At 45.4% G+C, this 10695-nt stretch overlaps 1 protein-coding gene across 2 annotated transcripts; it reads right to left on the bottom strand.

Moving 5' to 3' along the window:
* Nucleotides 1-1456: 1456 nt before the first annotated feature.
* Nucleotides 1457-9234, bottom strand: cracdla (cracd like a). Of its 2 annotated transcripts, XM_085765393.1 has the most exons (10): nucleotides 8933-9234; nucleotides 7615-7665; nucleotides 7263-7407; nucleotides 7015-7150; nucleotides 6766-6927; nucleotides 5479-5715; nucleotides 4215-5385; nucleotides 3013-3989; nucleotides 2064-2184; nucleotides 1457-1967 (listed from the first exon to the last, which is right to left on the bottom strand). In XM_085765393.1, the coding sequence occupies exons 2-10, from the start codon at nucleotides 7661-7663 to the stop codon at nucleotides 1774-1776; spliced, it is 3192 nt and encodes a 1063-aa protein (XP_085621519.1). In that variant the 5' UTR covers nucleotides 7664-7665; nucleotides 8933-9234; the 3' UTR covers nucleotides 1457-1773. The 2 variants fall into 2 exon arrangements, with proteins under 2 accessions (XP_085621519.1, XP_085621520.1); XM_085765394.1 differs by lacking the exon at nucleotides 8933-9234 and having other exon boundaries at nucleotides 7615-7768.
* Between the last annotated feature and the right edge of the window lie 1461 nt (nucleotides 9235-10695).

The following is a 10695-nucleotide window of genomic DNA, read 5'->3' as shown; positions in this document are numbered from 1 at the left end:
CATAAATAAAGCATACTGACATTTACATTGATAACAAAAGAATTGTCATATTAAACGTTAGGCCTATACCTAAAAAAAAAATAGTGATTAATCCGGTGTGTCTGACCTCACAGCAATGGTCAGGCACACCTGGATCAATCAGTTGGTCCAATAATGTAAAACAGGAAATAAAGGAGCTGGCTTATTTCAGGAAGTAGTGGAGCTGTGCATAAAGCCCATTGGAAAATTCCATAGGCTATATTTGATAATAATAAACTTTATAGCCCAAACAAATATGTTCATACAGGTCTGTGTTTGAAATATTGTAGACATAAATTACATAAATAGCCTATACATCTATCTCAAAGCCTGTCAATGTGGTTTTCAAAATGTAACCTAATCATACATCAAAATAAATGTGGAAATTAAAAACAAAGACAAACAGGATATAAGCATACAGAAGCTTTGGTATGCTGTTATGACCTTGCATACATTAAAGCAGAAGTAAGCGGAATATTTGTGTTAGCCTAATATAAGTCTTAAATAGTTAAATCTTCCGACAGCTATCACTTAGTGTTTGGTCTGAAACACGGGTCTGTCAGTCACTCTGCTCTGCTGTAAGCCCAGGAGAAAACTTTCCTTGTATCCTACAACCTTTATCCAATGAGGAGAGAGAACGGCATAAAGGGGCGGTCCTCTCTGTGTGTGCAGCCAAGGGATGCGCGTGAATGTGGTGACGTAGGGACGGGGGCGGCGACTGCTAACTCCATCGGCTGACAGGAAGTTAGCCAAAACCACCGGATCGCTTACTTCTGCTTTAATAAAATATATGTTTAATTTAGGATATTGTTAGCATATTTGGTCACTACCTCTTGTAGTTCATCAAATACTTGGTACTTCAACTTATTCCCTCATAATTCTTCACAGGAGATTAAAATTATTTATTTATTTTTAAACAGCTCGCTGCATGTCCTTTTTATGGCTGAAACATCTGTTCATGGCTCAAACAGATTCAGAAGTCACTGAAAGGGACTAATAACGGCAACAGTCAAGTGCACTCTGTCCACACTCACAGTCCAGGTGGCGGGTTATTTAATCAGGCTACATAAGTGGAAACACCTGTGTGGGTGAACCTCACATGACCTTGTTCACAGCAGCAGACATCATAGCAGGTGCGGTTGTTTACCAAATTAGTGGGCAAATGGATTTTATATAATGTGTACATCACTGCAGGGTTTAAAAATCCTGAAACAAAGTCTTGAAAAAGGCTCAGATCATTTAAGTACAGTAACTTTTTCAGTCTTGTTCCCCATTCGCTTGTTATTGCTTCATTTTAACTAACATTGTGTACTTATGGTGGTGTTGAAACAGTATAATGCGCATACAGTACTGGGCCTTCTGGGGCTAAACCACCGTAGGCCTACATAAAGAGACTGAAGAAAAGAACAGAAAAGCTTTGTATGAATTTTTTATTATTCAACATAAAGTATCCACAGCAGTGAAATGCTGAATCAGATGAAACATATACCCTTTATCTTAAAGTATTTGTGGAGGAGAAGGATTACAGTGAACCTCTCAACATATACTCTCTCTCAATCTTCCTGTATAACATTAAGACTTTACAATTAAATACAATTCATTACACAGACAGACACAAACAGCCATACTACATGAATTACCAAGGACTTGTATCGACCTTATTCTCAGCAAGCATCCAACTCATTAACCTTGATGAAGGTGGTGTTTGTCTTGCATGGCTGTTCATACCCTGTATACATCCTTCTCTTTCCTGTCTCAGTCCATGGTCTTGTCGCTCCAGGCCATCGACTTCCTCTTTGCCAGTTCCATCCAGGACGGCTGCCCGCTGTCAGACATGGACTGAAGCACCGACGGCTGTGTGGGCGACGACGAGGGCGATGAAGATGTCACGTTTTTCCGAAGCCACCTGTCCTCACGAGGCCTGTCAGGAACTCTGGCCGGGCTCGACTCTGAAAGAAACAGCTCGGTGTCACACGGTGGAGAGACACTGGTGTATTTTCTATACGAATGCCATTATGATTGATATAAGCCCTAAGTTAACACACCTGAGAGTTTCACCCCTTGCCTTCCTTCTGGTTTTGTGTCTTTGCTGAGAGATGCTGTTCTGAACAGGGCAGAGGATTCAGCTGATGTCTGCACCTCTGTTTGAGTTTTCCTCAATTCGACCTGAGAAAAACTGAGAGTTAGATCAAGTACTCAGGATTCATCAACATCGAAAAAACCTATATAATCTATGTTTTATATTTAATAAACTGTCAAAAATCCAATAATAAAACAAAAACACATAAGAATTTATGTCCTGGACTAGTATACCTTTAAAGGGATAGTTCAACATTTCGTCAAATTGGCCCGCATTGCCATAATCCCTATAGTCATAGCAGTAGGTTTGTTACCTTTAATTGTCGGTGCAAGCTATTTTTAGAACGATGGAGCAAAGTCGCGAGCTGCTCAGAGCTACGCTACGGAGGCTCATGGAATTTCATGGTTTCCCTCATCCCTTCGAGACAAATGCAGAGACTGCTTGCCGAAAAACTGCCCCCAACGGGAATGCGCATCAGCGGTTTTGCATGTATTTGCCTCAAAAAAACTTGTAACATTCCGTTATTATCTCATAGCGTGGTGAATGTGCAGGTCACAACTTGGCCACGAGAGCGTTGTGGAGTTGTTGGATTGTGTATTTGATGAGTTTGATGAGGGAAACCGAGAAATCCCATTAGCCTCCGTAGCGTAGCTCTGAGCAGCTCGCGGCTCTGCTCCGCAGTTCTAAAAATAGCTTGCACCGACAATTAAAGGTAACAAACCTACTCTTAAAACTATAGGGATTATGTAAATGGGCCAATTTGCCAAAATGTTGAACTATCCCTTTAAAGAGCATGTCTTTGCCTTTTCTGAAAATGTTAATTTATTGGTGATTCTCTGAAATCTGAATGTCGTGACAAGAAGAAGAGAGTACAGTATCAGTCAACCGTGCTATGAAACACAAGCAGGACTAACCCCCTTGGTTGCAGACGAATTGGTCCACTCTGCTCGTTTTTCCAGAAAAGCAGCCTTCTCGCTCACCGCTCGTCTTCCTGAGAATGAGGAACCCTCTGTTTCCTGCACGTTGGCCTCTTTTTCCTTTGGCTGATCAGGTGCGGCTGACGAGGAGGTAGCGGAAACTGGTGTTGTGGGTTTGAGCTGGTTGGTCGGGTGGCTGAGGCCTCGGTTGCACCAGGGAGGCTGTTGGGTGGAGGACGGATGAGGTTGTGCAAGACACTGAGCGGCACTCCCTCGTGCGAAAGGAGCTGAGGTTTCGGTTTGTGTGGAAGAGCGCAAAGCGGCCTGGGTCGTCCATGGGTGTGTCTGTGCAGGTGGATGAGACACACACTGAGAAGCCGCTGTATTTGGGTGTGACTGGGATTCACTGCTTTGTTTTACTGTTTGTGTTTCTCTTGAAGAGATTGACTGCATATTAGACATTGTTGTCGTCGTCGTCGTTGTCCTCTGTTGCACTGATGTCGGCGGTGCTTTGACAGTCTGTGTTTGAACTCTGCTCTGCGCTGTTGCTGCTTTTACCGGATCAGCTGGCGGCTGATTGGTTGTAAAGTTTACTGGTGGTGTACTCTGTTGTACTCGTACAGTCTGTGTCTGCATTGCCGCACCGGCCGGCGTCTCTGCCTGACTCGCCGGCTGCACATGCGCTTGTGCTTGTGGTCGAGCCACAGTCTGCGCGCCTGTAAACTCTCTAGGGAATCGACTGGTGAAGAGTTGCTGCAGACTTCTGGTCTTCTCCATGGCCAGGCTCATCCAGGACACCTCGGGTGAAGCAGATTGAGGGCCGGGCTGAGGCTCCTGAGGCACTGTGGGGGCAGTTTCCACTTCTCTGGGGTCTGAGGAGGTCACTTGCGCCGCTGCAGGTGTGGTGTGAGCTTCGTAGCCCGTAGATGGCAGGTTGTTCTTGACTGGGAGGGAGAGGCCAGAAGGGGTTGGATCTAAGGAGACACACAAATCTGTTAGACACGCTCGGCAGCACAGTTAAAGTTAGCCTGGATGGTATTTTAATGAGTACAAAGGTCCCTTGTGATCAGTGAAAACCTTATCACTCCAGAGAGATTATTTACTATGAGAAAGTTGAAGGTGGTGGCAACAACTTTTAACTTTCTAGGAGATTAAAAACCTTGTTGTGACATAACAAGATTTCCCAGACAGATACTCACCCGTCACTCGATGGTCTCCGGAGGTGGAGGACGTGAAGGAGAAGTTTGTTGGCAGCTTTGTAGAGATACTATGACCAACGTTATCAATCATTTCCTGTCTTTTCTGTTTGTCATCTTCACACACCGCTGGCGGCGGCTTAGAGAGATGGTTAGAAGCAGCGTCGGACCGAAATTTTATCGCCTGAGACGTTGAGCGCAGTTTAACGCCAAATGCCGTCTTTCCCTCTTCCTCCTGGAGCTCCTGTGCTTCCATTGCCACTTCCACGTCCTCCTGGCTGCTCTCCACAACCTCTGGTGTTGCTGCTGCTGCTGCTGCTGCTGCTGCTGCTGCTGCGGTGTCGGTATCTGTCGTGGTGCTTTTAGATGCTGTGACAGATTCTGTCTTTTTGAGGCTTTCCCTCCTCTCCCATGGGAGTACGACGCTTTTGGGTGGCGCTCCCTCTTGTTTCGGTCTCCCCGCGGCAAACAGGCTCCCTCTGGGCTGGAAGTCCTTCAGTTCCTCTTTTTCTCTTTGAAAGGGTTTATCCTCAGCGGCCTTGTGCCTGGCTTCGACTTGTCCCAGCATTCCTATAAAACTGCCCGAACGCGGTCTCTCTCCATCTTGGTTTTTGGCAGTGTTGATGGAAAAATGGAAAGACCCGGATCCTTGTGCTGGTCTCTTTATTCCTCTTGTGCTCTCCAGCTCACCGTGAACCTGCTGTTGAGCAGAGGAAGGCCTGAACGCCGACACGGAGCCAAGCTGGTCTGGAGAGTCTTCGGTCATGCCGGCCCTTTTTAGACTATTTCTCTTCTCAAAGGACATTACTTGTATCTCAGAGTCCCCCTCTCTTTTGTTTCTTAGCTCTGACTCAAAAAAGGCTGAATGTGGCCGTTCACTAGACGCTCCATCCATCAGCCTTTGAGGCTTAACGCGGGAGGGAACAGAGGGAATTCTTCCGATGGGAGCGTGGTGGTCCAGACTGAATGGTTTGGGTGCTGCTGCTTCTGATGCGATTGGTGCCACCTCTGGGGATCTTGGAGAGAGACGATGAGCTGTGACGGGAACGTCTGCCTCTCCTTGCTCTGTTTCTAGCGTCACTTCGTCTTTAGCGCCAAGCTGCTCCCCGTCTTCTTTCACAGACACAGGATGGTCGATGTTGTTCAGGGTGTGCGAATGAGGCCTAGAATCAGTCTGAAAGAAACAGGGATATCGAGGTCAGGGAAGCAGAAGGAGGACGAACAACGTGATGTTTGATAAACGGTAGGTACGTATATGGTCACTCACTGCAGTGAATCTCTTCTTGCTGCTCGCTCTCTGGTTTCTGGGCTTGACAGACATCCGGTGACGTGCGGCAGAGGTATCCAAGCAGGGGGTGAACTGAACCGGAGCACTGAAGTCCAGCGGGGACTCGATGGCAGTGGACGCAGACGGGGCAGTAGGGGGTAACGAATGGGATGGAGTTGTGGGCACATACTTGGTCAGTGCAGGTTTAGGGGTGGGTGAGAGTGGACGAGAGGATGGCTAGAAAGAAAGAGTAAATCAAGAAAATCATCAGCAATATTATTTAGACGGTAGAAGATGGTCTTTCATTCCTCAACCTGACTCTGTCCTAAAGAGGCTAGCTAAAGCTTCCTTTTCTGTGCTGCCAAACATGTATTTTTGGTTGATCCAACACTGCGTTTACAACACAAAAGGTTTTAATACGCCCTCTGAGCAGCGCTGTGTCTACACTATGTGATACGCTCTTGGAAACTGACAAGAGGAGCCGAGCTAGCATGCTAACCTCAGGAGAAAAACGACAACGAGTTAACGTTGGTGCTTCTTTCCACCACTCAAGCTCTTGGTGAGTGAATTAAGATGCAACATGAAGTTGTTAATGCTAAAGCTAGAAATGTAGCAATAGCAAAACTTACAAATAGGCCTATTATTGTATATTGTTGTTTCATGTTATGAAATAGTTGTCAACAGGTTCCCAACAATGAACTGGTCCAATAACAGGCCTGAAACATCTTCATCCTATTTTGTTGAAACTACATATCATATGTAGTTTGATATCTGTGACCTGTTTTTGAATATTTACAACATCAGTAGTAAAGACTGGGTACCACACCTTTTATGGGATTTGTCAGTAGTAATAGAAAGCAAAAATGTCACTTGCCCTGTCATTTAAACTGAACCAAATCCCAATTATAATCTCAGATTTACACCGTCAAAAAGCATTTACACAATGTTCACAATTTAGGGTTGCAGGCTCTCCATAATTTAACAACTACTGTACAGATAAACACACAATAGTCTACACATAATTTTGTTGCACCTGCCAGGCAGACACAGGCAAGGTGTGTGCATGACGTTGCTAAACTCAAATCTATGGCTATAGCTCCGGGTAATGTTAATGTTACTGTTAATAACAATTGATGAAAAGTGGAGCTGTGCATCCAGGAAGAGTGTGATTGATACATTCACTAGGAATAAATAAAAACACATCCCCATATTCTCCTAAAAGAACTTAAACGGATGCATCATGCAGATAACTGAGCGTGTATCACCTAAGCGAGACGAGTTAATCACCTTGCTGAAGGTTCCCTGGGACGTAGCGTCACCTCCTGAGACCTCAAGGGGACTGTGGGGTAGACTGTCGTCCTCTGACCTCATGCCCAGGTCCTCTGGACGTCTGATTGGCAGAACCATAGGCGGTGGCCCCAAATGCATCTTCTGCTGCTGGAGCTTCATCTGCAACACCAGGGCATGGGTGTTTTTTTTTAATACACCTGTAGAGGCCTCTTTCCCAACAAAATGCCTGACTGCACCAGACTGTACCTGCAGAGCTTTGATCTTGCTGTGCACGTTCTCCTGGGATAAAACCCTGGTTGGCTCGGTGTCTGTCAGGTCTTGCTCAGCCAGAAAGATGCTGTCATGAGACAATGCTCGTGACCCCATCGACCCCTGGGGACATCTGAGGAAAACAGGGGAGGAGGAAGAAGAAGAGACACAGAGTGAGGGATGAGACCAGAAATCGAAGCTGTAAAGAAAACATTTACAACAGCTCCTCTCGTGTGGACACTCACGCCAAATCTTCATCTGATCCGAGTCCCTTCCCTGCAGTGATGTCGCTGGCCGACTGACTGAGTTTGGCGTCTTCCTCTCCACCTGTTCTCTTATTCCTCCCGAAGAGACGAGTTCTCAGAGATTTGAGTTTGGATTTTTTGCGTCCTGACAGATTGAGATGGAGAAGATCCAGGTCACAGCAGCTCACACACACACACACACACAGGCAGGACTCACTTAATCTCATCTCTTATAAATTATCTAATGATCTTTCCTAATTGTTACATCAGACACACGTCAGCTCGTGCTGTTTGCTATTCACCATCGTTCTCTGTTATGTAAAACATTAATGACAGGTACATGTAACCTCACCTGGAATATCTTCACTGCTTTCCTCTATATCTCCAGAGAAAGACTCCATCCCTGCAGGCAGGAGACGACAGGACACGTGTGTGAAGAAGAGCGAGACTGATAACAAGAGGCAATCGTGACAATATAAACCTCAGGCCTGTGGTTTTAAAAGGCTGTCGTCACGTGGTGAAGGGCGTCTAACGACGTATGAATACTCCAGTCGCACGTTATCTGTCCTCTGACAACCGTGTGCACTTGAATGGCACTGCTGGTGTCATAGCCTGAAGATGTGGCAAAGGACTTGAGGTTCAAAGGTTTATTGACATTATCAGGAACTGTACAAACCTTGACTGTAGCTCGGCGGGGTGTGGTTAGGAAACACCTGTCTTTGTAATCCAATCAAATAAAATCAAAGCAGCTTTTACAGCAGCACAGAAAAGATATTTTGTTCAGTGTCATCAAGATAAAACAGGCTATGTAGTTTACAAGGAAGCACCAGGGTTTCTAATTATAACACTGTACAGTGCAGCCGGGGTAACATGTTGTGTTTTGTGAACAAAGCAAAAGCAAAAATGTTGCTCTTGGGCAGCTTTTACTTATGCAACACTTGTCTGACAAACTTGGTTTGATGTGTTGCTGGATGCAAGATTGAGAGCAGCAGTGAGCTTGTTTCCTTTATTTTATTGCCTCTATTTTTGCTCCCTGCCCTGGAGACAGTGCTCTATTCAAGATATGCATTCACCATTTTCTGCGTTTCATCCACTTCTCCTCTGTGTATCTAAGGCACAACATGTCAACAAAGCTTGATCCTGTACAGCTCGGTCCGCCTGATAAGACGAGATGCGTCAGGAATATGGACAAACTGCACCTCTCGAATCACTCAACACACTCTCAGACCGCGAGACACAGAAGGAAAAAAGTTGCAGGCTATGTCACATTTGACTTATGCAACATTTAAACCTCTTGTCCTACAAATGAATTCCAACTTGAATCACCACCACAGGGCATGAAACTTAAAGTGTTCATTTCCCCCTCAGACCTTTTGCCATCCAGAGAGCAGAGCTATAGCCCCCAACAGAAACAGAGGATAATCTCTTGGATTATTGACATTGCACAGAGATCCTTGTAAGATTTCACAGCACTATAATCTGCAACAACAGCTTAATCACGGCACAGCAGCACTAAAATTCACCTGACGTAGCCTACATGGGAATAGTAGTTCTCCTTCTCAGTGTGAAAACCCACACACACATACACACACACTCTCTTGGACACACACAGGTGTTCACACGCTATGCAGAAGGAAAAAACAAAACAAAACAACAATGATTGAACTTACCAAACGTCTCACAGTCACACAGCAGCAGCAGCAGCAGCTCTTCTTCCCTCCCTCCTTGTTTTGCCGTCCTCTCCTTCGCCCGAGTTGTCGTGTCTCAGCTGTGTCACTGTCCTAATGTTTAAACCTCAGGCTTGTGTTGTTGTGCACATCTGCAGATGGAGGGAGATGCAGAGGGGAAGGAAGCGAGGGGAAGTGGAAGGAGAAAGAAAAACAGGCAGGGAGAAAGAGAGAGAGAAAGAAGAGAGAGAGACGGAGAGAGAGAGAGAGAGAAGGTCACTTTATGACAGGGTAGGCAAATGCACAAAGAGAAAAGAGGACAGGAGAGAATGAGAGAGGGAGAGAGGGAGGGAGAGAGAGAGAGAGAGAGAGAGAGAGAGAGAGAGAGAGAGAGATACTCTATTACATTAGTGGCACACTGTGGCCCTTTGCGCTAAGCTCCTTATAAAACGCTAACCTGATTTTAGGCCCAGAAATGAGAGTAGAGGGAAAAAAATAAAGCTCCAGTTGGAAAGAGGACAGGCATACAGGAATTACAGCTCATAGGACTGTTTACGTATCCGACTGAGCTGCCTTCACCACCACCATATGATCACACAGGAAAGGGGGTGGGGGGGTGGTGGGACTCTGTACGTGCTAAATTAAGTTAAATCCATACGTATATAAAACAATACCAACCAGGTATTGAACATCTCTCAGCTTTGGTGAACAAAACTTGGTGTTTTATTATATAAATGTGAGTAAATATATTAATGTTGCATCCATTAGTGTTTTTGCATGACATATTATTAATCATTTTGATCAAAGATGCTTCCAGTTGGGTGCACCTGGTGGCCTTTTGGTTCATGGGTTCACCAAAAAAAACAAAAAGAAAACTGAAGCACCACTGGTCTGATTCCAGCTGTGGGACCTGCACATCTGTACAGTCAAGAAATATTCAAAACACAATCCTATTCAATCCTATCCTACAACAAATATGTCTCCTGCATGTTTCGAGGAGATGATTTCAGTGCTGCAGCAGTGAATCCAACTTTTTCTGCACATTCACACAGTCTTCAGAGATGGGAACACTATCTAGGCCACTGGGCTACGATCAGTGAGAGGGAGGGCAGCGGGAAAATGGAAAGCAAAAAAAAAAAGCGTTTGCATCCATATTTTTTGTGTCTGACTGTGTGATGTGTGTGTGTATGTGTGTGTGTGTGGCCAAAAGCAGCTTCTCTCATGAGGCTCCTCATCACACCACACAAATCCTCATCTCATCTGTTAGGAAATACACCGGTGACATCTGGATTTACATGCACAACAGCCCAACACACGCATGGCATGCAGCTTGTCACCAGACCGCAGTGACATAAGAGTCTGGGGCCGTGATTTTAATTCCTTCCATTCATGGATTTATTGTCTGACATCTACACGTTAAAAGGACGACATGCACCGGGAGCATATCTTATCTCATAAGGTGATTATACAGCTGATAGAGTGGGGCCACCCGCCTTTCCATGCTGAAATACACAGCACCGGCTGCCAGTAAGGAATTTAACCTCAAGGGACACGGAGGTGCTTGTTACAGTTATGATGGCCTCTGGTTCGCGTGGTTTCCTGATGGATTATGATTTATTCCTCTCGGAGGCCCGGATGAGCACTGTGCATATCGAGATTAAGGCCGATAGATAATCCAGCGGCGGCAGCAGCACTGTTTGTTTAATGTCACCATGGGTTTTCATTCACAGGAAATTATTCCCATGAATATTTAATGAGGGGATATT

This window comes from Trachurus japonicus, chromosome 21 (assembly GCF_045865225.1).
Source record: "Trachurus japonicus isolate A0001 chromosome 21, Traja_1.0".
Lineage (NCBI taxonomy): Eukaryota > Metazoa > Chordata > Actinopteri > Carangiformes > Carangidae > Trachurus > Trachurus japonicus.
This window is presented reverse-complemented; position numbering and strand designations above follow the sequence as displayed.

Coding starts and splice junctions, on each gene's coding strand:
- cracdla (XM_085765393.1), bottom strand. CDS start 7,663: ATGGAGTCTTTCTCTGGAGATATAGAGGAAAGCAGTGAAGATATTCCA. Junction 7,151..7,262: donor GGATCAGATGAAGATTTGGC/GTGAGTGTCCAC, acceptor TGTTTTCCTCAG/ATGTCCCCAGGGGTCGATGG. Junction 5,386..5,478: donor GCAAGAAGAGATTCACTGCA/GTGAGTGACCAT, acceptor TGTTTCTTTCAG/ACTGATTCTAGGCCTCATTC.